The 27046-nt window shown below is 49.1% G+C and overlaps 2 protein-coding genes across 15 annotated transcripts in view; one reads left to right on the forward strand and one right to left on the reverse strand.

The window, feature by feature from the left end:
* The window catches only part of RBMS2 (RNA binding motif single stranded interacting protein 2), a 41020-nt gene extending 19864 nt beyond the window's left edge, over window positions 1-21156 (forward strand). For 4 of the 8 annotated variants that reach the window (XM_037515016.2, XM_037515015.2, XM_037515017.2 and 1 more), the window contains 11 exons: window positions 2047-2105; window positions 3649-3740; window positions 5111-5268; window positions 6993-7072; window positions 7208-7317; window positions 8991-9037; window positions 9212-9305; window positions 14247-14324; window positions 14537-14647; window positions 15590-15670; window positions 18259-21156. In XM_037515016.2, the coding sequence (XP_037370913.1) occupies window positions 2047-2105; window positions 3649-3740; window positions 5111-5268; window positions 6993-7072; window positions 7208-7317; window positions 8991-9037; window positions 9212-9305; window positions 14247-14324; window positions 14537-14647; window positions 15590-15670; window positions 18259-18375 (1027 nt within the window). In that variant the 3' untranslated portion in view covers window positions 18376-21156. Of the gene's footprint in view, window positions 1-2046; window positions 2106-3648; window positions 3741-5110; window positions 5269-6992; window positions 7073-7207; window positions 7318-8990; window positions 9038-9211; window positions 9306-12515; window positions 13759-14246; window positions 14325-14536; window positions 14648-15589; window positions 15671-16077; window positions 16193-18258 lie in introns of those variants that run through there. The other 4 variants (XM_037515019.2, XM_037515014.2, XM_037515018.2 and 1 more) reach the window with 4 other exon arrangements.
* A 1894-nt stretch (window positions 21157-23050) lies between these two features.
* Window positions 23051-27046, reverse strand: part of BAZ2A (bromodomain adjacent to zinc finger domain 2A) — a 33951-nt gene continuing 29955 nt past the window's right edge. For 5 of the 7 annotated variants that reach the window (XM_037515023.2, XM_037515025.2, XM_037515027.2 and 2 more), the window contains 9 exons: window positions 26861-27016; window positions 26600-26751; window positions 26154-26440; window positions 25911-26043; window positions 25657-25803; window positions 25090-25316; window positions 24856-24999; window positions 24670-24751; window positions 23051-23484 (listed from right to left, as the gene is read on the reverse strand). In XM_037515023.2, coding sequence (XP_037370920.2) covers window positions 23335-23484; window positions 24670-24751; window positions 24856-24999; window positions 25090-25316; window positions 25657-25803; window positions 25911-26043; window positions 26154-26440; window positions 26600-26751; window positions 26861-27016 — 1478 coding nt within the window. In that variant the 3' untranslated portion in view covers window positions 23051-23334. Of the gene's footprint in view, window positions 23485-24304; window positions 24752-24855; window positions 25000-25089; window positions 25317-25656; window positions 25804-25910; window positions 26044-26153; window positions 26441-26599; window positions 26752-26860; window positions 27017-27046 lie in introns of those variants that run through there. The other 2 variants (XM_037515020.2, XM_037515024.1) reach the window with 1 other exon arrangement.

A 27046-nucleotide genomic window follows, 5' to 3' on the forward strand; every position in this document is an offset into this window, starting at 1 on the left:
GGTGGGAGGGAGAGGTGTGGAGTCTGGGACTAGAACTCCTGCTTCTTTTGGAGGGGTCCTTTTGAGAAGAAAGCAGCAGCAACCCAGCTGTTGGCAGCTGCAATGGAAAATCCGAGCTCAAAGTCTCACACCACAGCAGACTCCACCATAGGGCCTCGATAGGGACAGCAGCACGTGTGTCCTCTGTACTCCAGTCTCATGCATTCATCCCCTCGCCGACAACTGGGAAAGAATCCGAGTATTTAGTCCTAGCAGGGTAGGATCACCACGTCCATCCCATCCCCATTTTGGTGTGTGCTTTTCCCAGCCTCCAGGGCATTGCTTGGCTTATTCTGCTTAATCCATTGTGTCATAGAAGCCGCGCTGAAAAGGTTAGTGGGAGGCTGCCACGGAGCTAAACAAACACATCAATTATCATATGTTCTTTAAGTATGAGAGGAAAAATAGGGGGAAAAAGCTTATTTGGGGTATTTGTCTCAAATTTAGTCCTTGCCAAATGTTTTCAGTTAAATTTGGACTTCTGACTTTGCTAGCGATTTCTGCTCTGTCTCTTTAGTGTTTTCCCTGCCCTGGACTTCACACTAGTGGAACTCCTCTGACATAACTTGCTGGCCTGTGATACCACACTGCCGGGGTTTAGGGAGCTCCAGATGACTCTGCTGCCAAAGTATAATTTTCAAAAAGTTGAAAAATAGATTCTCATACAAATGTAGGATGAATACATGCCAAAAATTTGTTTTACTCATTGATGAGGGGACCAGCAGGATGGTAAAATGAGCCCAAAGAGCATTTGAAGGACTGAGTATTTAGAGGTGCTAAAGAAAGAATATGAAAATAAGATTGTTTAGTTACATACAAAACTGATTTATATGCTACTGGACAACAAAATAGTAACCTTTGGGGTTATCTTTTCTACTGGACAGAAATCATTTGCATTTCTGCTAGATAAAATTCTACAAGTTAATAGGCATCTTCACAAAGTCTGGGCCCTGATCAGTGGTAAACAAAAAGTCAAACAAAGAAACAGCCCCCTAAAAAATGATATGTACCGTGAACGGGCCTTTTAGATAATGCTCCAGAATATGCAATACTCATTTTACCTTATTGTTAAGCTTTGGATAATTTTCTTAGCACTGCTGTTGTATCTTTTCTGGTGCCCACTCTAAATCTTAACACACTCAAATCTTAACAATGAGAAATACAAGTCCTAGAATACAATAAAGCAAAAACGGAGCTCCAGTGGTGCAGTGGGTTAGTGTGCAGTACTTACATTGAATACAGTAAAGGCAGAGAGTCATTGCGGTCGATTAAGCTGAGATCCCTTGGATATAACAACAATTATAACATTTGGAATAGTTAAGAATTTTCAAGTGTTTGCAATGTGGTAAATATTAGTGCTTAAAATTCAAGAACTCATTTCATATTCCCAATGATCTTCTCCATTTTATAGTTGATGAGACTGAGGCACAGATAGGTTTAAATTATTTGTGGAAGATTATTTGTAACGCATAGTTAAAGAGTTGCAGAGCAAGGATTTGTACAGAAGCTGTTTGGTTCTGGTTGACCTGCCAGGAGAGGGGTGGGGAAAAGAAAAGTGTTAGAAAAGAGAAATATCTGCAGATTTTTCATAGGAGGAATGGTGTTTGTCTGGAAGAAGATAAGTAATATCAAGAATTATTTTCAGTCCTCATGGAATTTTAGCCAGACCTCTGCCCGTGTGCTCTGCTATGTGGACATCGCCAAACTTCTTTTCCAAAAAGACGGTATTCGCTTTCCAACTTGTGTCTGAGTCTTAGTTGGGGAGTAAAAGGGAAAAACGTGTCGATATTGTAAAGTCTAAAGTTCCTTTATTTGGAGATACCTTTGGGGGGTAGGTTTATATGAGAAGCATGACATTCCTATTCATTTATTGTTTTTATTAAGATTTGATTAGGAATAGTCCTAGTGGGATTAGAGAAAGAACGTGTATTCATCCAGATAGCTCAATCTCTGCCCTGTTTAAGTCACTGCCCCCAGATTATCACTTTGCATTTTCCTCTCCCTTAGATATGGCAAGATTGTGTCTACTAAGGCCATACTGGACAAGACCACAAACAAATGCAAAGGTGAGAGAACAGATATCCTGGCTGATGGAAGGTAACTGTGAGTGAGGCATTCCTTGCCTCTGCCTTTTACTGCTGAAAGTTCCCAGTACCAGGGCCAGGGGAGTGTCTCTGAGGTTTTCAGGTTAAAAAGACTAGTAGATATTTTGGTTCTTTGGAGGTCAGATAGCTTTAGCTAATAATATTTTGGGGACCCATAGCTTGATGCCTGTACTGAGTTCTTTTGAGTCCCTTGGACTTACTGTAGACTTACTTCTCATGTTTCCCTGAGGATGCTGGGTTCAGGTAGGTGAGATCATTTCTACTTATCAAAGCATTGTGAATGCTTTTTAGTGGTGGTACTTGTATGACTTCGTAGGTGTTACTTTGTGAGTTTTGCTCTGTTTCTTTTTTTTTTATTATTGATTTATTTATATATACAAGTACTGGGCTACAGGCCAGAGGTGTGGGGGTGGGAGGATTCACCAGAGACAGAGTGGGGAACAGAACAGGCCAGGGATCGAACTCATGCTGCAGAAGCTGCTGATTGCTTCACAGTGCTTTGCTTAGCCCCTTTCGCTACCAGGGAGGTCCAGGATGGGTAATTTTGTTAGGGCTTTGACAGTTCTCGGTGGGGATGAAAGAGTGGAAGGAAGGGAAAGGGGCGTAGGCTGGGTGGGTGAGGGATTTCTTCCAGCAGATGGCTGGTTACCTGTAATGGAGAGGGCACGCAGGTATGCCCCACTTTTCAGAGGTTTACTTTCAAAGGTTTACATTTCACTTTATATGAAAGACCTGCTTTAGTACTTGTTTTCATTAACTGAAGGAAATCTGAAGAAGAGTTTTGCTTTTATGAGAAAAGGCAAAAAGCTAATGTAGCATACAGTGTTTGTTTCACAGCAGCTGTTCCAGAGACGGTATGCAGTGGGGCTGAGAGTGGACCACCAGCTTCTTCCCCAGGAGCTAATTTATACGGGCTGTGTATTTATCATAGCGTCCCTAGTTTACCATATGTTAGTGTTATTTTAGGTTTTGTGTGTGACTTGCTATGACTGGAGAGGCTGTCTTCGGGATCTGGGAACCCTTTCCCCCAGTTTCCCCATATAAATGAATGGTAATTGTGTCTTTGCTTTGCGTCCTTTAGGCTTATAGAAGTTGTATAAGAATGCTCAAATAGTGGGGAAAACTTGCACTTTGCACATGCCTACCATTTCTGGGGTGTGGCTAGAAAAGAGGAAGAGGTCCTGTTAGAAATATGGAAGGGGGGGCTGTGAATTATTAGAAAAATCTGGTTCCTGAAACCTCACATTTCTTAAGCAGGAGGAAGAAAGGCAAGGACACCTTAAGGACCTCATTGCTTTGGGCCTTAGCTGTTAAGTTCCGCAATCTCACGGGATTTGAGGAACACATGGATTACTACCTGAATCCTCCTAATTTCTCTTTCTCCCTACCATGTCTGTTAACATGGATCGTAATACTTTCTGTCTCCTGAAAATCCTGAACCTTCTGCCTTCCTTCACCTCCCCCTGGTCCCCAACATACCAGTGACGCTGTTTCCCTGTTTCAGGCTACGGCTTTGTGGACTTTGACAGTCCTTCCGCAGCGCAGAAGGCTGTAACAGCACTGAAAGCCAGTGGTGTGCAGGCACAGATGGCAAAGGTGAGCATTCTACCCTGTGTCTGTTCCTCTGAGGGGTTGTAGCTAACACCAGAGGTTCAGTTCCAAGATTTCCAGAGGGTTTCAGAGCCTTGAAGTTGAGGGGCAAGGGCTGCCTGCATTACTTCTTGCTATATCTGCCCAAAGACAGTCGGCGCCAGGGTCCTACAGACTACCCCCTGCCTGCCTGCTCCGAATACCAGTAAGATGGCATTCATAACCTGTGGCAGGTGGTTTTGTGAGTTCTGTTCTTCTTCAGGTATCTTAAGGTTCAAGATGCTTCTTCCCTTCCTCCTGCTGTGTCCCCCTTCCCTACCAGGCAGCTTGTGGTGGTTTTGCAACATTTTCTGAAGAAGCATTTGTGCAACTTAGAAGTTCAGAACAGTGTTTCCCACCTCTTAACAGTGTTGCCTGTCGGGGAGGAAGGTTTCCAGGGGCTGGGGAAAGGGAAACCACTACAAGTGAGGAACCTGTCCCTTCTCAGACTTGTCTGAGCTTTTATTTTCATCTAGACTTCTAGAAAACACGCTTTTCTCTTTCTTCTCCTCTTACATGAGATTGTCCCCTTGCCTCTCTGAAGTCATAAATTCTCCATGTAGAGCAAAACAAGGCAGGCCTGCAAGGCACCTTTCTCTGTAAGTATGAAGGATAAAGAAAGTCCTGAGGGGAAAGGCAGGAGAATTAGGATCCCCTGTCTAGGGCAGAATAACTACTTTAAGTCTTTAAAATATGGCTATGGGAAGTTATTGCCGTTTTGCACCTTCTGCCCACAGGAAGGGCTCTTCAACCTCTTCTTTCTGGACAAAAGCTCTCTGGTAGTGGAGCCTTCAGAGTTCCAAGACTAGCGCTTTCAAGACTCCGTGATAACCCATGAGCAGACATCTGACCTTGGTGCGGCCCGTAGCACATTGCTTTCCCTTTCCCCTTACCCCCTCTTCCTGCTTCTCTTCCATCATTGAATAGGCATTTCTTAATTCCTCAGAGGAGTCTGCTGCAGCCGGAAGAGGGGGAGGAAGATTACTCAAAACAGTTCCAGGGAATGAAGGCAGTCCAAGAGAATCCATCCTCTGGGAGAGGCTCTTGGGAAGGGGGGAGTGCTGCTTTGCCTGGTTCTTAAAGAGACAGCAGAATACCACTGGTGACTTTTTTATTGGCTTATATAGTACCAGAAATATTAAATCTGATTTTTTTAACCCTGAACTCAATATACATGGTAGTGGGACTAGGTGTCAGAAATAGTTGATGATATTCTCTGTTATGTGAAATCCTTCCTACTATTGCTTTTCTGAGATGTAATTTTGTGGATGAGGGCTGCTTAGAGTGGGAGAAGGGTAAGAGATGTGAGCTTCATTTTCTCACTTTTATTTCCATAGCAACAAGAACAGGACCCCACAAATTTATACATATCAAACCTCCCGCTGTCGATGGATGAACAAGAACTGGAGAGGATGCTGAAGCCCTTTGGCCAGGTTATCTCCACACGAATCCTTCGTGACGCCGGCGGGACCAGCAGAGGAGTTGGCTTTGCAAGGTGAGGGATGCCAAGAATGGGAAATCATGAGGTCAATAAAGAAGATCACTAAGGACGTCACCAAGAAATCTGTCTTCCCCATTCCCAGGACCCAAAGTATTAGCTAAAGTACTTGATAATAAATTAAAAGTTCATTTTTATGGGTCACAATGCTCACAAGCCCATTTGCCCTCAAGTCTTTATTCTTCTCCTACTTCTTCCTGCTGCTCTAGCTTTTGTTCCTGTGATCTAGACCCAACTAGAGCAAAATAATTCCTGCCTTCTCAGTGGTTACTGAATAGTTTCTTATCCTGTTATCTCATTTAATCTTTATAAAACCCTATGAAACAAATATTAACTGGCCATTTTATAGATAAGTTAACCAAAGTCCCCAAAACGAAGTGGGTGGTAGAGCAGAGCCCTAATCATTCTGGCTCAAAGATTAGTAGGCTGAGGTGTATGATCTTGTCTGCTTTTTCAGATATGGGAAGAAACCTAGATTCTCGACCACCTTGCCACAAACAGCCCATGTAGTGTCAGACCTTTATGAACATTGGTTTACTTTGTGAATGGAGGTTGACTTAGAAGAGTGGATTTCTTAGGGTATTCCTTAGAACTGCAGAATTTTCAAGAATACCTTCCCTTAGCTCTCTTAAAATAACTCTGCTTTTTTTTGAAGATTTATTTATTTATTTATACAAGCACTGGGTATAGTCAGAAGCACAGGAGGGTGAGAGAATTCACCAGAGCCAGAGCGGGGAGCAGAACAGGCAGACTGATGAAATACACTGCTGAGGAGAGCAGCGGGAATGGCAGGAGAGATCTGCGTACCATATGGGACCCTTACCGGCAGCTGGGGATCAAACCAGTGCTGCAGAGGCTGCGGGCAGCTTTGCAGCCCAGCTCTCAACTGCTGCACCACTGGGGAGGCCCAAAATGACTCTGCTTTTATTTAAGATTTTGTTCAAAAGAGATTCTCTTGCCTTTTTTTTTTTTTTTTTTTTTTTTTTTTCAGGTTTGAAAAACAGCTGGGCTAATTGCGCCAAGAATACCTCCTTATCTGGAGAGTTTCTGATCTTGAGAACAGGACTAGGTTCCTAGGCAGCTCAATCTTGGTAGCACAACCACTGTCAACCCTAAGTATCACAAAAGGGGAGTCACAAGGCCTGTGGTCATCAAACTTTTTGCTCCCATGCTGTTGGTTTTTTAAAAGACCATCATTGGGCCTCCCCGGTGGCGCAGTGGTTGAGCGCTGGGTTGTGAAGCTGCCCGCAGCCTCTGCAGCACCAGTTCGATCCCCGGCTGCTCCCTGGCCACCGGAGGAGGGTCCCGCATGGTGCGCAGACCTCTCCTGCTGCCCGCTGCTCCCCTCAGCAGTGTACTTCGGTCCTTCTGCCTGTTCTGCATCCTGCTCTGATTCTGGTGAGTTCTTTCACCCTCCCGCGCTTCTGACTGTGCCCAGTGCTTGTATAAATACATAAATAAATAAATAAAAATTATAAAAAAAAAAAAGACCATCATTATTCCTCTGAGGACCCCCTACAGGAGCCAACTGAGAAAACCCTCATTCAAAGCCAGATTGTCTCTTTAAGATACATTGCGTTTATGTAGAAGAAACTCTGTGTTCCTATAGTCATAACTTTTTGGAGCATTTGTGGGGCTGGGAAGATACAGCTTTCTCTTTGAATGTTGGGAGAGCACAGATCCTGGAGAAGCTAAAACCTAACCCCTCTCGTGCTCCTTAGGATGGAGTCTACAGAGAAGTGTGAAGCCATTATTACCCACTTTAATGGAAAATATGTTAAGACACCCCCTGGAATACCAGGTAAGGCATCTGGGTATCAGGCTGAAAGGGCCCAGGTTGTTACTTCCAATGAAAATTCTGGAGGAATGTTACATGAGTGTGCTTGGGCTGGCAGAGGAGGACTCAGCTGCCACTCTGCTTTCTCTCTCTTGGCAGTCCCGCCTGATCCCTTGCTGTGCAAGTTTGCTGATGGTGGCCCGAAGAAGCGGCAGACCCAAGGAAAATTTGTGCCAAGTGGACGAGCCTGGACAAGGAATGGAGACATGGTAAGAGGACATCTGAGAAGACAGCAGTTCTAAAGATGTTAAAGTAGAAAGTACGCTTCAGCTGAGGTTGGTGTCCAGAGGTGTTCAGAATGGTTCCACCTTTGACACGCTGTCGTAGCCATCCCACAAGACAGCCTGTACCAAAACTTGCCTATCCTGAACCCCTGGTGATAAAATTATTTACCTTTATGCCAAGAAGGTTGGGAAAGCACCGAAACTGCCTATGGTGTGTGCCCAGGCCAACTCCGAGGAATTCATCCCGTGAGACCTAAAGTTCCATTGAGGGGCCTCCCCGGTGGCGCAGCGGTTAAGCGCTGGGTTGTGAAGCTGCCCGCGGCTTCTGCAGCGCCGGTTCGATCCCCGGCTGCTCCCCGGCCACCGGAGGAGGGTCCCACATGGCGCGCAGACCTCTCCTGCCGCCCGCTGCTCCCCTCAGCAGTGTACTTCGGTCCTTCTGCCTGCTCTGCTCCCCGCTCTGGCTCTGGTGAATTCTCTCACCCTCCCGCGCTTCTGACTGTACCCAGTGCATGTGTAAACAGAACAAACAAACAAACAAATAAATAAATAAATAAATAAACATGCCTCTAAAAAAAAAATAAAAAAAAATAAAGTTCCATTGAAGTTGTCAAAAATGAGAAAAATGTGACCAGGGCCTGTCCTGGCTCCGTGTGTGCTAAATGTGTCTATCCCAGGGTCACACATGCTTTTCTTTTTTTTTTAATTTCTTTTTTATTTATACAAGAGCTGGGGTACAGGCCAGAGGTGCAGGAGGGTGAGAGGATTCACCAGAGACAGAGTGGGGAGCAGAACAGGCAGACAGACTGAAAGCACTGCTGAGGGAAGCAGTGGGCATGACAGGAGGGGTCTGCCGCACCATGTGGGAATCTCCCTGACTGGCTGGGAATCGAACCCGTGCTGCAGAGGCTGTGGACAGCTTCACAGCACTGTGCTCAACCCGCTGCGCCAGTGGGAGGCCCTCAAATATGCTTTTCTTATTGGGGAACAAAAAATTGTAAAAGTATGGCGGGCACAAGCACACAGTTAGAAAGCTAAATAAAAAATGAAGGTTTTTTGAGTAACGAAAAAGTCAAAAGGGTAAAAAAGTTAATTAATTTGAAAGGAAATTATCGTGGTCTGTTTTCTGTGAGGGCAGGTAGCAAGCTATGGTGTGTAACCAAGAAGTGCTTAACTTGCTGTTCAGTGTGGGTCTTGAGTGGGATTTCATAGCCTGCACAACCAGAAAAACTCTGGGACAGGGGTCTCCCTGATGGTGTAAGGGGTTAAGTCCCAGCACTATGAAGCTATCTCCAGCCACTACAGCATTAGTTCCATCCCCGGCCAGGGAGCTTCCCACATGGCGCAACAGACCTCTCTCTCTTGTCTCCCCACTGCTACCCTCAGCAGGGTATTTCAGTGGATCCGCCTGTGCTGCTCCCCACTTTGTCTCTGGTGAATCCTCTCACCCCCTCCACACACACACCTCTGGCCTGTACCCAGCTCTTGTATGCATAAATGAATCAATCTTTAAAAAAGAAAAGAAAAAGAAAAACCCTGGGACAGCTGTTGTGGGACTTGTCCAGACTTCAGCAAACACACCCCTAGCCTTAACAGTCTGAGTGTGCTTCTGTTCTCACCCAAGGACTCACAATACGAACACTGTTCTTTCTTTATAGAGTGGTATGGCCTTGACCTATGACCCCACCACAGCTCTTCAGAATGGGTAAGGGTGTTTTATATGATCAGGTTACAAGGAAATGACAAAGCCTGTGTCTAGACTCTCAGATGTGTCATTCTAATCTTTAAACAGTGGCTAGTGAGACGTGGCCTTACTTATCGGGCAGCTTTTCCCTTGTGCATCTCTGTCACTCCTTACTGATGAGGATCCTTCCTGCAGGTTTTACCCAGCTCTGTATAACAGCTCCCCCAACAGGATGCTGGCTCAGTCTGCATTCTTCCCCTGTCTCCCATCGCCCGTGTCTTCGTATCAGGTATGTTCATGCCCCAAAAGAGCTTTGTGGTTTTCCCTATCTTTTGGTGTTAGGTTTTAGGTGAAAGAATTTAAGACTAGAAACTGCTTGTTTTTGTACATATTATACTCAAATAATTTCACTTGAAAGCATACCATGTGATCACATTGTGCATGTATAGACTGTTAAGTAGCTTACCTAACTCTGTCCCCCGCACACAAGAGGAGGCACATGTTCATTTCTTACTATTTTTTATTTTCTTCATTTGTGTATACACACATGTGTAGGGCTTGGGGAGTCATTTATCTTGCAAAAATTTGACCATATTGAATATATCTTTTACACTTCATTCATCTCACTTAACAGTATTTTCTTGAACCAGATTCCAAAGTGTGTTTCTTAATCAGCGGTATCAGCAACATCTGGGAAATTTTAGAAACACAAATCCTTTGTATCTACCCCAGATGTATTGAATGGGGCGAGCTGGGGTTGGGTCATGGCGATCTGAGTTCACAGATCTGAGTCCTTCATGATGCAGCTAGTATGGGTGGCCTCTGCCCTCATTTATATTTCATGCCTCAGATATACCAGAATTCTTCAGCTATACCCCAATGAAGGACATTCAGTTGTATTTTTTTTTTTTTTAGTATTTATTTATTTATACAAGAACCGGGGTACAGGCCAGATGCGCGGGAGGGTGAGAGGATTCATCAGAGATAGAGCGGGCAACAGAATAGGCAGACTGACGAAGTACACTGCTGAGGGGAGCAGCTGGTGAGACAGGAGAGTTCTGCTGCACCATGTGGAACCCTCGCTGGTCAGCCAGGATCAAACTGGCGCTGCAGAGGCTGTGGACAGCTTTAGCGCTCAACAGCGCTGTGCCACCAGGGGAGGCCCCAGTTGTATTTCTTTTTCCTGCTACAAATAATTCTCCAGTGAACATCTGTGTGTCTAGATCCTTATATATGATATATATCCCTGTATATGATACATATTTCTATATATGATATATATTTTTATATATGATATATATGAGTGCTTTGGTATCTGGGGGCTGCAGTCTGAGGAATAGGATAGTTAGGGTGAAAAATATATGGACTTTCAGTTTTCCACTAGTGATGTTGGAGAGGAATGGACACATTTCCTTCCAACATAGGTGAATTTGCTGTTTTAAAATTTTTCCTATCGTTACACTTACGGTGGGTGTAAAGGACACAATACACATTGTTTGTTTAATTTGCTTTTCCCTGACTGAGGATGAGTCGAAGCATCTTTTTTTTTTTTTTTTTTAAGATTATTTATTTATTTATTTATACAAGCACTGGGTACAGTCAGAAGCACGGGAGGGTGAGAGAATTCACCAGAGCCAGAGCGGGGAGCAGAGCAGGCAGAAGGACCGAAATACACTGCTGAGGGGAGCAGCAGGCGCTACCACCATGTGGGACCCTCCTCCAGTGACCAGGGAGCAGCTGGGGATCGAACCGGCGCTGCAGAGTCTGCGGGCAGCTTCGCAACCCAGCGCTCAACTGCTGTGCCACCGGGGAGGCCCCGAAGCATCTTTTTATGTTGCAACATTTTGTTTTTTCCTCCATTCACTTTGGGCATCAAAATTACTTGGAGGACTTACTAAATCTAGGTTATGGGCACCCTCCCGAGGATTCCTGATTCAGTTCGTCGAGGGGGAATTTGTATTTCTAACTAGTTTACAGATGCTGGTTCTGCTAATACCGCTGGTCCAGAGACCGTACTTTGGAAATCACTAGGTTTGCCATACAAAAAAGTTTAGAATTTGTATATAATAAATTTGTCTGCTTTTCCATTTATACACTGCTCCCCTCAGCAGTGTATTTCAGTGGATCTGCCTGTTCTGCTCCCCACTCTGTCTCTGGTGAATTCTATCACCCTTTACACCTCTGGCCTATACCCCAGTTCTTATATGTATAAATAAAAAATAAATCTTTAAAAAAATAAAAAGGAATGTCTTTTCACTCAAGCTATGTTTCCTTTAATGTCTTCAGTACTTACTTTATGTCCTTCACTAAAATTTAAGTTGATTTTATGTAGGTCTTATGATTTTCTTGTTAAATATAGTCCTAGGTGTTCTGTAATTTTATTTATTTATTATATTTTTATTTTATTTTATTTTAATTCTTAATTTGTGTGTATATGTATATTTTTAAAGATTAATTTATTTATTTATACAAGCACTGGGTACAGTCAGAAGCATGGGAGGGTGAGAGAATTCACCAGAGCCAGAGCGGGGAGCAGAGCAGGCAAAAGGACTGAAGTACACTGCTGAGGGGAGCAGCGGGTGGCAGGAGAGGTCTGCGCGCCATGTGGGACCCTCCTCTGGGGGCCGGGGAACAGCCGGGGATTGAACCGACGCTGCAGAGCTGTGGGCAGCTTCGCAACCCAGCGCTCAACCGCTGCGCCACCAGGGAGGCCCTATTATATTTTTAGAGATTTATTTATTTATGCAAACAAGAGCTGGGTACGGGCCAGAGGTGTGGGGGGTGAGAGGATTCACCAGAGACAGAGTGGGGAGCAGAACAGGCAGATTGACTGAAATACACTGCTGAGGGGAGCAGTGGGCAAGTCAGGAGAGGTCTGCTGCGCCATGTGGGTAGCTCCCTTGCCTGCCGGGGATCAAACTCTTGCTGCAGAGCTTGCTGATAGCTTCGTAGTGCTGTGCTTAACCTCTTGTGCCCCCAGGGAGGCCCTGTTCTGTAATTTTAATAAGCATTTCTAGGTGCTTATTGATAGACTAAAGAAAAGCTATTAATTTATGTTCATCTATCTTGTAAGCAGGTAACTTACCAAATTCTCTTTTTACTACTATTTTTTCAGTTCTTAGGTTTTCTGGGTATGCAGTTACATCATTAGTGAAAAATAATTTTGTTCTTATCTAATTGTATTCATTTGGTCCTGCTATAAGACAGGTTACAGTAATTGCAGTGGTTTTAATGTTTCTTTGTTTAAGTTAACATTAGTAAATAGCCTCTGGTGTGTGTAAGCCATTTCTTTCTAGTCCCTAGGTTATTTGCTGATTTAAAATAAATAAATGGCTGCTGAATTCATCTAATTCATCTAATATACCCTGGTTTCTCTTTAATTTTGACTTAAGTTTACAAAATTTCTCATCTTGCATACTTAACATTTTTGCGGAATAAACCTGCTTCTTTATTGGGGTGCATTTCCAGCTTCTCATTGCTAATTTTTTTTTTTTTTCAGTTAAAAATTGAGATGCAGGGGCCTCCCCTGGTGGCGCAAGAGGTTGAGCGCCACACTGTGAAGCTGCCTGCAGCCTCTGCAGCGCTGGTTCCATCCTGGCTGGCCTGCGAGGCTCCCACATGGCGCGGCAGACATCTCCTGTCACGCCCACTGCTCCCCTCAGCAGTGTATTTTGTCAGTCTTCCTGTTCTGTTCCTTGCTTTGTCTCTGGTGAATCCTCTCACCCTCCCGCACATCTGGCCTGTACCCGGGTTCTTGGATCAATCAATCAATCAATCTTTGAAAAAAGTTGAGATGCAATAAAATTCATCTTAAATTCTCTAAGTCAGTAGTTTTTCATATACTTACAAAGTTATGCATCTGTCACTCCTTTCAGAACATTTTTATCATCTGAGGAAGATACTCATTTAGTAGTCATTCCTGTTCTCCCTTACTCCCAAGCCTCTGGAAGTGACTAATGTACTTTCTGCGTCTGTCTATCAGCCTGTTACATATAAATGGAAGCATACAATACATGTCTTCCTGTCACTGAGCATGTTTTCAAGGAGTATCCATCTTGTAACACGGATGAGTACAGATTTCCCCTACTATCCAAATGTGGAATGTTCTTATTTGGTTTGATTTGATAAGTTGTTTTTTTGGTCTGATAATACTCAAAAATTTCTAATATACGGTAATGATAATAGAATTTGGTAGGCATAATCTACCAAATAAAAGTAATGGGAACATTCTACTTTCAGATAATAGGAGAAACCTATACTTCCATTTATACACTGTTTTGTTTATCTAACCATATTCCATTTATGTTTATACATTTATCAGTTAATGGCCATATGAGTTATTTGTACCTTTGGCTATTGTGAATAATGCTGTTATTAACATTTGTGTGCAATTTTTGTGTGACCATGTGTTCTCATTTTTCTAAGGTATATTCCTAGGAGTTGGAATTGTTGGGTTACACATGGTAACTCTATGCTTAACTTTTTGAGGAACTGCCAAAATGTTTTTCAAAGCTGCTGCAATTTTCATTCCCACCCGCAGTACACATACTTGCTACTTAACCCTGTTAATGATAGCCTTCCTAATGGGTGTGACATTTGTGGTTTTGATTTGCATTTCCCTAGTGCCTGATACGTGCTTATTGGCCATGTGTATATCTTTTTAGAGAAATAACTGTTCAAATCCTTTGCCCACTTTTAAATTGGGTTTTTTTGGTTGAGGGGCAAAAGTTGCTATTATTTTTAAAAACAGTTTACTCTTGGGCCTCCCCGGTGGCGCAGCGGTTGAGCGCTGGGTTGTGAAGCTGCCCGCAGCCTCTGCAGCACCGGTTCGATCCCCGGCTGCTCCCCGGCCACCGGAGGAGGGTCCCACATGGCGCGTAGACCTCTCCTGCCGCCCGCTGCTCCCCTCAGCAGTGTACTTCGGTCCTTCTGCCTGCTCTGCTCCCCGCTCTGGCTCTGGTGAATTCTCTCACCCTCCCGTGCTTCTGACTGTACCCAGTGCTTGTATAAATAAATAAATAAATAAATAAATAAATAAATAAATAAATAAATAAATAAATAAATAAATCTTTAAAAAAAAACAACTATATAAAAAAAAGTTTACTCTTAATATTTCTGTTTTCTGAGGGGGGCTCCAACCTTTTAGGGTTTTGCTGAACATTATTATATAATTAGGAAAAACAATAGTTTCTAGGCAATTAACAATTTTGTTTATTTTTGCTTGCATTAGAGAGTAACTCAGACATCTCCTCTACAAGTACCTAGCCCGTCTTGGATGCACCACCATTCATACCTCACGCAGCATTCAGTGAGTGTTTGGAAGTGTGCAAAAGCCAAAGAGGCAATTTGATACTGATGTGCAGAGTGCCTAACCCTGTTGCATAGCTGGATCTCTGCTCACCTATCATGTCCTCGCATTTAAAAAATGTCTGTCTTCAGCTGTTCTGTTAGCCTTGAGTCACTGCTTCTTGCAGCCTCTCAGGATATTGCAACTAACTCTGTCCTTGTTGCTGCCTCTAGGGTTCCGTTCTGACACCAGGGATGGATCACCCCATTTCTCTCCAGCCTCCCTCAATGATGGGACCTCTTACCCAGCAGCTGGGCCACCTCGCCCTCAGCAGCACAGGAATGGTAAAGCAGGAGCTCTTTGATCATAAACACTCACCAAGCAAGGAGTCCCTGTACAGTACTCAGCATAAGTGCTTTTGAATGAGGATTGAATCATTTCAGTCTACGAGGGCACACTTGGAGCAAAAAGATAGTAATCCATGAGACAGGAATACAGCCATTCTACTCCTTAACCCACTCCTTAACTGACTCCTCCTATGAAACTAAGTGGATAGTGTTTTTATCTCCATATCAGCTTATCTAGGAGATCATATAATTATCTTAGAAATTCTTACCAAAATATAACAAGAAGAATGTATGAAACTCATTAGATTTCTTGTAGAACTTCTGTGTTCTCATTTACGTGGATGAGCTTATAGGCAGAGAAAGCAGGAAGAGTCGAAGACCAGAGAGAGGAGGAAAGGAAGTCATGTGGGTAGAAATCTCAAAGCCGGTGGACTTTAGAACCATCTGAAGTGTCTTTATTTTAATTTTTTTTTATTTTGTGATGTGCTTTTTTTTTTTTTTAATAGAGGCATGTTTTATTTATTTATTTGTTTGTTTGTTTGTTTTGTTTATACATGCACTGGGTACAGTCAGAAGCGCGGGAGGGTGAGAGAATTCACCAGAGCCAGAGCGGGGAGCAGAGCAGGCAGAAGGACCGAAGTACACTGCTGAGGGGAGCAGCGGGCGGCAGGAGAGGTCTGCGCGCCATGTGGGACCCTCCTCTGGTGGCCGGGGAGCTGCCGGGGATCAAACCGGCGCTGCAGAGGCCGCGGGCAGCTTCGCAACCCAGCGCTCAACCACTGCGCCACCGGGGAGGCCCTTTTGTGATGTGCTTTTAAAAAGCACAAGTAACATCCCAGGGAAGAACATAGGCATCTGTTTTTTTTTTTTTTTAAGCTTCCAGGTGCTTTAAAGGTAGCAAGACCAGTGCTCTAACCCTACTGCTGTCTTTTATCCTAGTTCATGCCAACAGCTTCAGCTATGCAAGGAGCGTACCTCTCCCAGTGTAGCCCTGTGCCTTCTTCCAGTGTTTCAGTTGAGGTAAGAATTTTATAATCTCTTTGGATTGAGAATAGGAAAGTGAACAGAGGCAGGTTTTCCCTGCCCAAGATCTTCCTCTCACACTGATGCTGATCCTGGCAGGTGTGTGAATAAAGTAGGGAGGAAAGACTTGGTCTGTGTTGCTGAAGGAGACCCTTCCTTGCACTTGGCTGGCCAGGAATTAATTTCAGGGTTCTGTCTCGTTTGGGCTAGTGTGTCTTTGGAAGAGGACAGGCTGCTCCACATGTAGGGAAGTGATGTGGTGTGTGCCAGTGTGTGGCCTCAGCAGTGGTGCTGGGGAGTGAGTAGGTGGGGAGGGCGCGCGCTCGGGTGGTTTAGGGTCAGCTGCTTTAGCTGGAGGTGAGAAAGTCTTGCACAAGGTGACTCTTGCCTTGGCCACGGAACAGGAGAGCAGCAGCCAGCAAAATCAAGTGACAGTGGATGCTCCCTCAGACCGTGGGGTCTGTTCTTTCCAGTTCAACAAGTAATAGTGGTAAGAGCCACGTGCTAGGGGCAGGGTGTGCTGAGCAGTCTGAGGTCAGCCCGGTGCTTGTGTCTGCTGTCTCTTCCCCTCCTTTGCTGACTCATGCCCTCTTCAGGGTCCCGCTCCCTCCCTTTGTTGTGTAGAAGTGAATTATTGAAGATGCCAGACTCCAGAGGGCTCACCAGGAATATAGACCGCCTGTGGACCTCACGGAGGACTAACATTTGGCCGTCATTTTCCACAGTCCTGGGCCTGGAGAAAGAAATCTCTACACTTGTGCCCTCTGCTGTTCCTCCATTGCTGATAGAGCCGGGGGGCGGGGGGACCAGAACTTCTTATTTTGCGAAGAAAATTTTGTTGTTTATAACCATGAAACTCTCTTTTCTCTTCCTACTCCAAGGAAACGGGGGGTGTAAAACAGTTTTTGATATATTGGAATGATTTTGGGAGGCTAAACATTTTATCATTTCTTCTCTTAAAGAAAGAGCAAGGCCTGGTGCTAGAACATTGAGGGTCCTACTGTGCACCCTTCTTTCTCTCTGAGTTTAGTTAAGGACTTATCGGGGGGTGTGTGTGTAATGTCAGCCCCCACCCCCAGGAAATCTGAAAACTTTAAAATTTTTGTTTTATAAAGCTCTTAGCTCACATACCCTGTCTTTTCCTCACACATGTTAAGCTGTCTTTCTCTTACCAGGATTGTTCTTTTCTTTTTTCCATACAGCAGATCCTGCCTACTTTCTGTCTTATAATTTTTAATTTTGTCTTTTTTTTAAAAGATTTATTTATTTATGCATATAAGAACTAGGGTGTAGGCCAGACTTGCAGGGGGTGAGAGGATTCACCAGAGACAGAGTGAGGAGGAGAACAGGCAGATCCACTGAAATCCACTGCTGAGGGGAGCAGCGGGGAGACAGGAGAGGTCTGCTCTGCCATGTGGGTAGCTCCCTGGTCGGGGATCGAACTCGTGCTGCAGAGGCTGCAGACAGCTTCATAGTACTGAGACTTAACCCCTTGCGCCACCAGGGAGGCCCAATTTTGTCTCTTTTTTTAAATTATTATTTATTTATTTATTTATACAAGCACTGGGTACAGTCAGAAGCGCAGGAGGGTGAGAGAATTCACCAGAGCCAGAGCGGGGAGCAGAGCAGGCAGAAGGACCGAAGTACACTGCTGAGGGGAGCAGCGGGCGGCAGGAGAGGTCTGTGCGCCATGTGGGACCCTCCTCCGGTGGCCGGGGAGCAACCGGGGATCAAACTGGCGCTTCAGAGGCCGTGGGCAGCTTCGCAACCCAGTGCTCAACCGCTGCGCCACCGGGGAGGCCCAATTTTGTCTCTTTTTAAAGTAAAATTTCATAGGGAGTTTTTGGCAGGCTGAAAAGGAACAAGGTAGAATGCCAAGCAGGCAATGGAGGTGGCTTTTCCTCCCCCTGCCTTGCCACATTCTGGGAGAAAAGACTAGCTTATGGCTGCAGGAAGCAGAGATGTGACCTAGGTTCATTCAAGAGATGCTTCCTCAGTCTTTGGAAGCCATCCTTGAGCCAAATTTGAATGAAGGCTAAGTCTTCCCTGGCAAGGTCCAGAAGAATGGACTGACTCCTGACTAACTCTTCTCGCTACCAGGACCAGTCCCTCGGAGGAAGTATCTTTGCTCTGACAGCTTTCAGGAGCACCTGCTTTCTTGCTTCCCGGAGAATCTTTCCTTGCCCCGCTTCTCAGGGCCCCTCTCGTCCGCCTCCCGCTGCTGTGCTCGGAGTCTTCACAGTTGTGACCCCGTTGAGCCCACTCGAGCCCTTTCCCCCACTGTGGAAGATCCGCTGCTTCGCCTCCAGGCCAGGGGTTCTCAAGAAGGTAGTTCTGCCCCCAGAGGCTATTTGGTGCACTCTGGAAGCATTATTGATTGTCAGGCTGGGGCTGTGCTGGCATCTAGTGGCAAGAGATGGCAGATGCCGCTCCGCACCCCCCAGCGCACACGACAGCGCCGGTTCCCCCACGGCCTCCAAGTGTCAGGAGCGTCAAGGTTAAGAAGCCTTGGTTTAGACTGTGATTTAATTTTTTTTTTAATTTTCTTCCTTTTAAAAAGTTTTTTTTTCTTCTTTTTGATGTAGACAATGTTATCTCTGCTTCCTGTACCAGAGGACTTGGTAAATTTCCACCCCCACCCTGGACATGCAGTGCCACCCTGGATATGCGGTGACGTCATACAACAGAACAGAAGTACTTGAATTTTCCCCAGGTTTTGAGCTTTGAAATCTCCGCATACAGCAAGATCTGTCCTGGAAAGGCTTGTACTGTCGTGTGCATGCCACACGCGGCGCACGCACATTCAGAGGGCTCAAGGTGAAGACTGTTCCGTGTGTGTGCTGTGCAGGGGAGAAGACAAAGCTCCATAGCTGTCTGGGGTGACCTGCCCCGCCCCAGTGTATTTGGGCTCCTTTGTCAGGGAACCAGGACATCAAAGATAATTTTCCTTCTTGTGGAAGGTCAGCAGGGAGCTGGGAGAGAAGACAATAAATCCAATTCCATTGCCTTTGCAAGGTCGCGAGTCCTGTTAGAAATTCTGTATTTGCTCTTTGACGACTCCTGTAAGACCTGAGCATGCCCGAGGAAACTTAACAGGAGGAAGGCTGTGCCCAGCTTCTCCTCATGACCTCCCTTCTGTGCTGGAAGGAGAGCGCTCTACTCCCCATCCCCCGCCCGTCAGACAGAAAGCCTGATGATGGCCCGCGGAGACACTGCCTTCTTCAGGCCAGGTGAAAGGAAAGGAAAGAGATGGTGGGGGATGAGGAGGGGATGCAGGGGAGACACTGTAATAATTGTTGTTGTGCCCAGAGTTCGGGCCCAGCTTTTCCTGCCCCACTGCAGGGCTTCCAGTAGAGAGACCCAGCTCTCCGCGCTCTAGATGATCCTCTCGCGTGTCCTGGGGATCAGGGATGGGCGTGCGATGGGCGGGATGAAAAGTGTAAATGACACAGTTGCACTGTCAGTTCTCTTGTTGGTGCTTCCAGCCTCAGGGCTTTTCCTGTGCAAAACAGCCCCAAGCCCCGTAACCTTCTAGAGGGGCTGGCCGGGCAGGAAGCGGTTGTTTCTGAGTCTCCAGCCTTCAGTCAAGAAAGTGTCCCATAGATTTCTTATTGCTGACCTTGAAGAAAAAGAGAACAAATCTGGAATCCTCTCCATTTGGCTGAGAGTGGTTGGGGCTAGCCTTTCTGTTAGGTTGGGTGCGGCGGGGCCTGTCACGAGCAGGCTTCGATCTCCTGACTGCCGTTTCTCTGCCTTCCACACGTCTGATTTTGTCTGTTTTCTCTGTATTTTTACAGTTTAAGTGGCTGTGATTTTGCTTTGTTTTGTTTTAAATTCTGAAGTTACCTTTTTGTGTGTGTGCTTTTTGTGAATCTTCGTGAGTATTTCCAGTTTGGGCAGGTTTGGGCTTGGGCTGCGGTGGGGAACGGAGTTACTTTGTGGTGGTTTCTGGCTGTTGCTTCTGGGTTATGTTCATGATATTTTCCCTTTAGTTGTTATCCCATTTCTAACCACTCATAACGTGGGTGAGTGACGGGAAAAAGGAGGAAGAATGAGGGTTACTGTTCCCAGGAAGTAGCCAACGGGAGGCAGTGGTGACAGGGCAGTAAGGGGGGGGGGGAGGTCTTCCCTCTCAGCGCCCTAGGACCCCTCGAGCAGCCTCGTGTTTCCTGAATATCTTCGGGTAGCCTCGACCGTGTTCTGTGTCCTTCACATCTCACCCCCGCGCATGGCAGGGGCTCAGAGCTTTCTTAGAACAGTTCAGTACTTCGTGTTTTTCTGTTTTTAGTCAAATAGACCACCCCAAAGTCCCTCCTCAGGTGGCATCATCCTTTACGAGGCCCAGAGCCTGCCTGTCCCATCTCCTGCCAGCGTTGGTCCTGCTCTTCTCATCCTCTTGAGATCATACTCCGACTCCGGGATGAGGAGAGTGCTCTTAACCAAAGAATTTGAAGAGTGGGTCGGACTAGGAAGCCTGGTGGTGCTGAAGAGGTCAGCAATGGGCAGGGCGGCGGGAGGGATTGCCCTGAGGGTGGAGATTAGACTTTGCTGCTCCTTTCCTGCCTGGAGCCACCTCAGCCTTGTTTCCTTTTTCCTAACTTAACTCACCAGTGACCTCATACACTCCCTGGCGCCTGCGGTGCAGTCTCTGCTGCTTCACTGTCAGCACTTGGGGCCTGCAAATGGGTGGTTTCTTGGTACCATGAAGGTGCTTGAGAGGCCTTGCTGGAGTGGTGCAGGGATCCCTAACTGTGGGGATCTGCTTCTAGGAAAAGAATCCTTGCCCCGCACTTGAGCTTGTGCGCCACCTTCTGGCACGCTGGCAGCGTTGCACGCATGAGGCTCTGCTTTGACCTTACCCAAGGGCGAGAAACCTGGGTTCTGGAGCAGGCTCAGACTTGTTCCCAGGCTCTGCTAGACCAACTTCGGAGAAGAGGGTGATGTGATAGAGCTGCTCTTGCAGACCTGGGTCTTAACTCTTGTGCCCTTTTCAGATTATCCTTGATTCCCCTGGAAGCCTCTCCACTTCCGCGCTACCTATGTTTCAGGTCCTTCCAAGCATGAGTAGACCCCTCCTGTGTACTCAGCTTCCTTTGGTAAGAGGGTTTTCCTTCAGTGGCAAAGGCTGGCCTGTGAGCTCTATCACCCTTCTGATCTTTGCAGATTCAGCTGCATCTTTCTCAGAGTGCCCCCCCCCCACACACACACTGTAGAAATGAAAAAGCTAGGCAGTTACCACAGCTTTTCCCCGGCTTGTATCTATTTGTTTGGAATAAACCTTCATTCTCTAAGCGTAGCCTAGAACATCCTTGTCCTTGTTCCAGCTCTGCCTTCCTCACAATTGCACTAGTTCTGCAAGGGCACGTACACCTGGTTACTTTCCTTTATTGTCTTTCCCTTCTTGTGGGTAGGAAGTTGGGGGCTAGAAAGGGGAGGAGTCATGATCAAATGCAAAAACTCTTCTGGTTATTTCTATTTCTGGAATGTGTGCTTTGGAATACTTCCTTCACTAATCGTCCAAAACACTTCTCTCACTAAGCACCCAAGAATCATGCGAGCGCCTCTGTTAGGTCTTGCTCTGGTAGGCCGGACATGGAGGACGTTGACCGCCTTGGCTACCCTGCCTGGAGCCGCCCGCAGGCACGCCCGTTCTGGAGCAGAGCTAAGGACTGGAGGCTGCGCGCGGGCTAGCGGCTGCCCGGAGAAGGTAGGCGAGCGTCGAGGTTTTCCTAGGGCTGCAAAGCAGATGTTTTCTCTACCTCGTTCCTGTTAAGGGGGTTCACGAGAACAGAACTTCCAGCGGGGGGGGGGGTAGGGGGCAGGGGTGTGTGTGCATATGTTCGTGGGCTAAGATTTCCCAGCTCGAGGGAAGTCCTCACCCCATTACCGGTGCTCCTGTCCCCCAACACCCATCCCTTTTGGGTGGCGAGCGCCCTCTTGCGTTACTGAACGCCCTGCGCAGGAAAAGTCTGTGCCAGTGCCACCCCGGCGGCTGATCTTCCGACCCTTGGTGTTCTCGTGCTCCTTCCCTGCAACAGGGGATTTGCCTTGGAAACTTTATGACGTAAAACACCGAGGCCACCTCCCAGCGTCTCACTGGTGGGAGGAACCAGCGAGCTGGAGACAGGCCCAGGCTGCGGTGACAGGTGGCAGCTTAGGAAGCCAAGGCCGCCTAAGACAGGTGCTGGGCGCGCTGCGCCCTGCTCTGCGCCGGCGCCTGGCCGGGAGCCGCCTCTCATCCTCGCGCAGCGGGCCTGAGGCGGGAATTTGGCTCCGCGGACCTCGCACAGGCCAAGGCCATGCTTTGGAGGGTCAGGGATGAGCGGGTGCTGCTCCCCCAGCAACACCTAGGCCCCCTCCCCACGCCGGCCTGTGTGAGCGCTCACACTGGAGGAAGATAAAAATGCACAGTCTTTTGAATCTCTATCAAATGTGGTTTTTATTCAACTGACAAGCACTTTTCTACAGCTGCACTTGTGGGACATCACATGGCAAAAACAGTTTTTTTTCCTCTAGATTTTTTTTCCTTTTTTAAACCTTATTAAAAATGAGATTGGTCCTAAAAATATAGAAAGAAATAAATTTAAATTCACAAAAAACTGTACATTATCAAAAAGTCACTAAAACACCACATTTGGTTATATAAAAAGTCAAGTCCCTTTTGTTGTACAAGGAGCACGGGAACTTGTGGGTGTTGACGGTGGTTTCTTCCTGCTGCCAGACGGCGGGGGGGGGAGAGGCGGGAACGAGGGGCAGGGTGGGTCACCTGCCTCGTAGCTCAAGGGGCGGTGAAGATGAGGAAAGAAAAGTGAGAAATGGCCCCTTGGATCACGCCCTGCACCCACCCCCCTCGGCCCCCACTCCTTCCAACTGAGGTCAGGCCTCCACCCCACGCCGCGAGCCTGGTCCCAAGGGCAGGAGATGGCGCCGGGAGAGGAACACAAAGCAGGGGTAGGCGCATCTCACCTCCCCCGGCCCAGCTCACCTGCGACAATAAAATTAATCTCTAGTACGCTTTATGCAGGGGCGCCGGCGGGGAGAAGAGGCGCCCCCAGCTATGACGGTCCCAAACGTCTAACACAAAGTTTGTTACAGCGCAGTTATTTAGATAAAATATAAATATTTATGCATAATATAAAGTCAATTCAAATATTCTTCAATCCACCTCTTATTTAAAAGCAAAACAAAAATCTCAAATAAAATTAAAAGTTTTGAGGTTTATCTGACAGAAAAGGCGACTTTAGAAATAGGCTACGGGGGAGGGGGCAGAAAGGAATAGGAAAGGGGCCTCCCCAGGACCGACGCCGCCCCGCCCCCTTCAGTGGCTCTTCAGTGCTGCCAGGGACGGGGAGGCTCCACCTCCCGCCTCGCCTGGCAACCCCCCCCCCACCCCCCGGAACATTTCTTGGGCGTCTCTGCGCTCTGCTCTGCTCGGGCCGCCAGCAGCCGCCTCCCAGTGCAAGTACCCGTATCTCTGGCGGGAGGGCTCTGCTGGGCAAGAAAGCAGGGGGCAGGAGCCCATGGCTCGAGCAGGGCGCAGGGCGTTAGCAGCTCTCCTCGCCCTCGCCCGCCCGTGTGGGGGCTGAACCCGGGCCGTCCCAGGCGGGGCGGTGGTGGCCCCAGAGCCCCTCCCCCTGCTCCCTCGCGCTCCGGGGCCTCTGCTACTGGGAAAGGGAAGGAAAGCGCCGCTGCATCCACAGGGGCGCCCGGGACAGGAGAAGATCCAGTTCTGGCCTCTCCCTTCCCAAGCTCAACGCCCGAAGCTGCTGAAAGGCGAGGCTCCTGCTGAAGGATTGCACAGTTTGAAGAGGCTGGAACAGAAATGACCGGGAGAGACGGGGGGAGACACAGCCTGGTACCCAGAAAAACTGTTCCTGCGGTTTCCCACCGACAACATGGGATCGTTTACAACAACGGGAGAGGTGGGCCTAGCAACAAGTACTCGGGGGAACTGGATGCCACCGAACAAGAGGGGCGCCATCACAGCGGCCTTGCACGCACACACACATACACGCGTTCACACACACACACACACACATACACACACACCTCTCTGAGGCCAGTCGATTGTTCCCTGGCCTCCATCTTGGGGTGCGCCCAAACTCAGCAGTAGTTGTCCCTGAGGAGTTCCCAAGAGGGAGGTTTGGGTGAGAGGTGGGGAAGGAGGCCGGGGGCCCAGGGCGCCTCCCTGCCCTCCCCAGCTCCTGAGTTTCAAAGAAGGCCAGAAACTCAGCTTGTGAGGAGCATCCACCGCTATACAAGGGCGAGCTGCGGGCAGGAAGAGGACAGCGAGAGAGACAGGGACCTCGTCATTTTTTTTCCCCGGAGGGGAAAAGAGATCGGGGGAAAGAAGAAAGGAGGGGGAACCCGTACAAGAGAGTTTACATCGTCGGATGCGAGGACGGCGGCGGGGCGGGAGGGGGGGGGGCGAGAAGCAGGGGAGGGACTGAACATGGAAGCAGCATGTTCAGGGCCCGGTGTCCGGCTCGACACACCTGGGAGTTAAGTCCACTTGACTGGCCGTCGCCGCGGGGCCGCGCACAGTACAGAGTGTTTCTCGGTTTCGCACATTCACTAGGACTATTGCTATTGGTAACCGGCCCCGGGGCGGGGGCGCGCAGGGGGGGCGGGGGAGCGGGGAGGAGGGAGGCGGCTCCTCGCCGCTGCCTCGTTTTCAATTAGAAAATGAAACAAAGGAAAAAACTTTTTTGGCTTTCAGTCCAAAAGGGCCTCCTCTCGGCCCCCTCCCGCGAGGCGCCGAGGAGAGGACGGGGTCGCCGCCCGGGCCAGGGATGGGGCTTTCCAGGCCCGCGCCTGGCCCGGGGCGGCGTCAGCAGGCGAGGACGGCAGGTTATTTTGCTCATGGAGAGGCGGGGGCGGGAGACGCCGCGGAGACACCCGCCTCCCCGGCCTCACAGACTGGCCTGTTTTCCCTGATAAAACTCCTCCCAGCGGCTCTCGAAGAAGCGGCGCATGATGTGCCCGGCCTTGCCCACCTCGGAGTCGTCTTCGTTGAAGGTCTGGCAGTTGTCGAAGACCAGGAGCGCGTCCGCCGCGAACTCCTCCGAGCTGGTGTACCTGGGGGTGGGGGGTGGGGGTGGGACGGCGCCGTGAGGGCGGGGTGGGGGCGGGGAGGGCAGGGGGGCCGGCCAAGGAGCGGGGAGCCGCTGGCGTCCACTTACCCTCCCCGGAGCAGCCGCTCCCGCATGGTGGAAAAATCCATAGGGTTTTTGATGATGCGCCGGTAGCCGCTCACCAAACGCGGGTTCACGGGCTCCAGAAAGGGCCAGGCCGCGTCGTGGGACTCCATCTCCATCAAGATGATCCTGTCGCGACACGACGGCGGGGGCTGCATCCCGGGAGCCAGACACGCGGCCCCCTTCCCGGAGCGCCCGCCGTCCCCCAGATTCACTCACTCGCAAAAGGTGAGATCACTGTGGTGGCTGCGCATGGAGAGCCGCCGGCGCTTGGAGGGGGACAGCCCCTCTTCTGAGTACCGGGGCACCGCGGGGCTCTCTCGGCCCCTGGACAGGACCCGGCGCCGGCGGCCGTCCCCCTGCGGGAAGCTCAGCGCGCAGCTGCTTCTCCGCTTCTGGCCGCGCTTTGGGCAACCCGGCTTCTGGGTGAACTCCCCCTCCGCCTGCTGGGAACCGGGAAGGGGCGACATCAGCCGGGGAGACTCTGCCCTCCCGCCGCCGCCGGCTCCTCCTCGCAACTGAGGCTTCCACCCATAAGCCAGCAGGAGAAATGACTCATGAAACCCAACCAAGGCGGGGCAAAGAGAAGGCTCGTCGCCCCGCTTTACGGGGGAGAGGCGCCGAGGAGAGAGTCCAAGCGACCCGTGCCGAGGAGCAGCAGAACCCAGGCCTCGCCGCTCTTTGCGAGGGGCCTGAGGGCCGAGCGGGGCCTCTGCAGCACGGGCGGCTCGAGAGGCAGGACGAAACCCCTCGTTCCCGTCAGGGGTGGGGAGGAGCGCGCCTTACTTGGGCCAGACACACAGCACAGAACCAGTCTCCCTCGGGGACAGCCTCCATCTTGGGCCGATGGCAGTAGATGTGGCAGCCACGGTCACACCCGTCGCAGAGCAGAAGGAACTCGTCGTTGTCGCCCTTCCGGCAGACGAGACAGGTCTGGACCAAGGTTAGGAGGAGGCGACGTGAGTCCTTGAGCCTCTGCCTGCCGCGACCACCACCCCCCCAGCCCCGGCTCCGGCTTCCCGAGCTCTGCAGCCTCTTACCACTTTGTTGACGGATTTCTCCCAGGCAATGGACCTCTCCAGCTGGCCCAGGCACAGGCACACCTGGGCTGCGCTCCTGCACCGCTCCAGCGTCTGGCGCCAGGCCCGAATTCGAGGGGTGATCTCATAGGATCTGGAGGGAAAAAGTGGTGACCTTCGGATAAGGAGCAGGATCCATCCCAGAAGGGAGTGATCCCTTCTCCCAGAGACCAAGAACGGTGCTGGTGGCGAAGGGGCACTCACATCTCCGTCGCAGGGCACTGGGCACTCGTGGGCGTGCTGAGCAGGGCCTTCTCCAGCACCACCTCGTGAGCTGGCCAGAGAGGCTCCCGCAGGTACCGCCGCTCCACATTCTGCTCCAGGGCAGCCAGTCGGATCACGGCCAGGTCTAGAGGGTTGGTCGTTTGACGCTGGGGTGCCAGCCCGTCCCTGCTTCTCCCTCTCCAGGGGATCTCCTCCTGGGAGTCCGGGAGATGCTCACAGTAGGACAAGTCTTCACGGGTGGAGTCTGGACTAGGACACGTCCAGCCCTGCAGGTGGGAGAGAGGAATAAAACGCACCGTAAAGGAAGTGAATGAAGCATAGAAATGTAGGTGACCCACTTAGGGTCACAGGAAGATTTTTCTAGCAGGATACCAGAAGTTACGCCCCTCCCCTCAGTAACTTCCCAAGGGCCAGCCCCAGTGTACCCGAATCTGCAGGTCAGACAGGATGACCCGCTGTTCTAGCTCCTCGACCCACTGAAGCACCGCCAGGTCTGTCTCGTATGTCTTCTCTCTGGAGGACCAGCTCAGAGCCTCTTCCTGAAGGGCAGGTGGCCGACTTGGCTCAAAGATGGGATCTGAGAAGACAGAAGACAGAGGGGAAGGCCCTGCAGCCCAGAGCAGCAAGTGGACAGCGATCCCCAGCTCTTGCAGCTCAGGCTGGGTCAAGGGATGAACTGAGCTTACCAGTTGAAGGCCGCAGGCAAACTTCCTGTAGGAAATCCCTGTGCTTACTGAGGTGCTTGTGAAGTGCCTTCTCCCGAATGCCTCGGGGATGCAGGGCCTTGAGCACAGCCTCTAATGTCTCAGGATCTCGGATCCACCACCAACCTGAGCGCATCTCTGTAAACAGAATTTATGTACCTGGGATAA

The sequence above is a fragment of the Talpa occidentalis genome, unplaced genomic scaffold, assembly GCF_014898055.3.
Source record: "Talpa occidentalis isolate TD23 unplaced genomic scaffold, MPIMG_talOcc4v2.1 talOcc4.16, whole genome shotgun sequence".
NCBI classification, from domain to species: domain Eukaryota; kingdom Metazoa; phylum Chordata; class Mammalia; order Eulipotyphla; family Talpidae; genus Talpa; species Talpa occidentalis.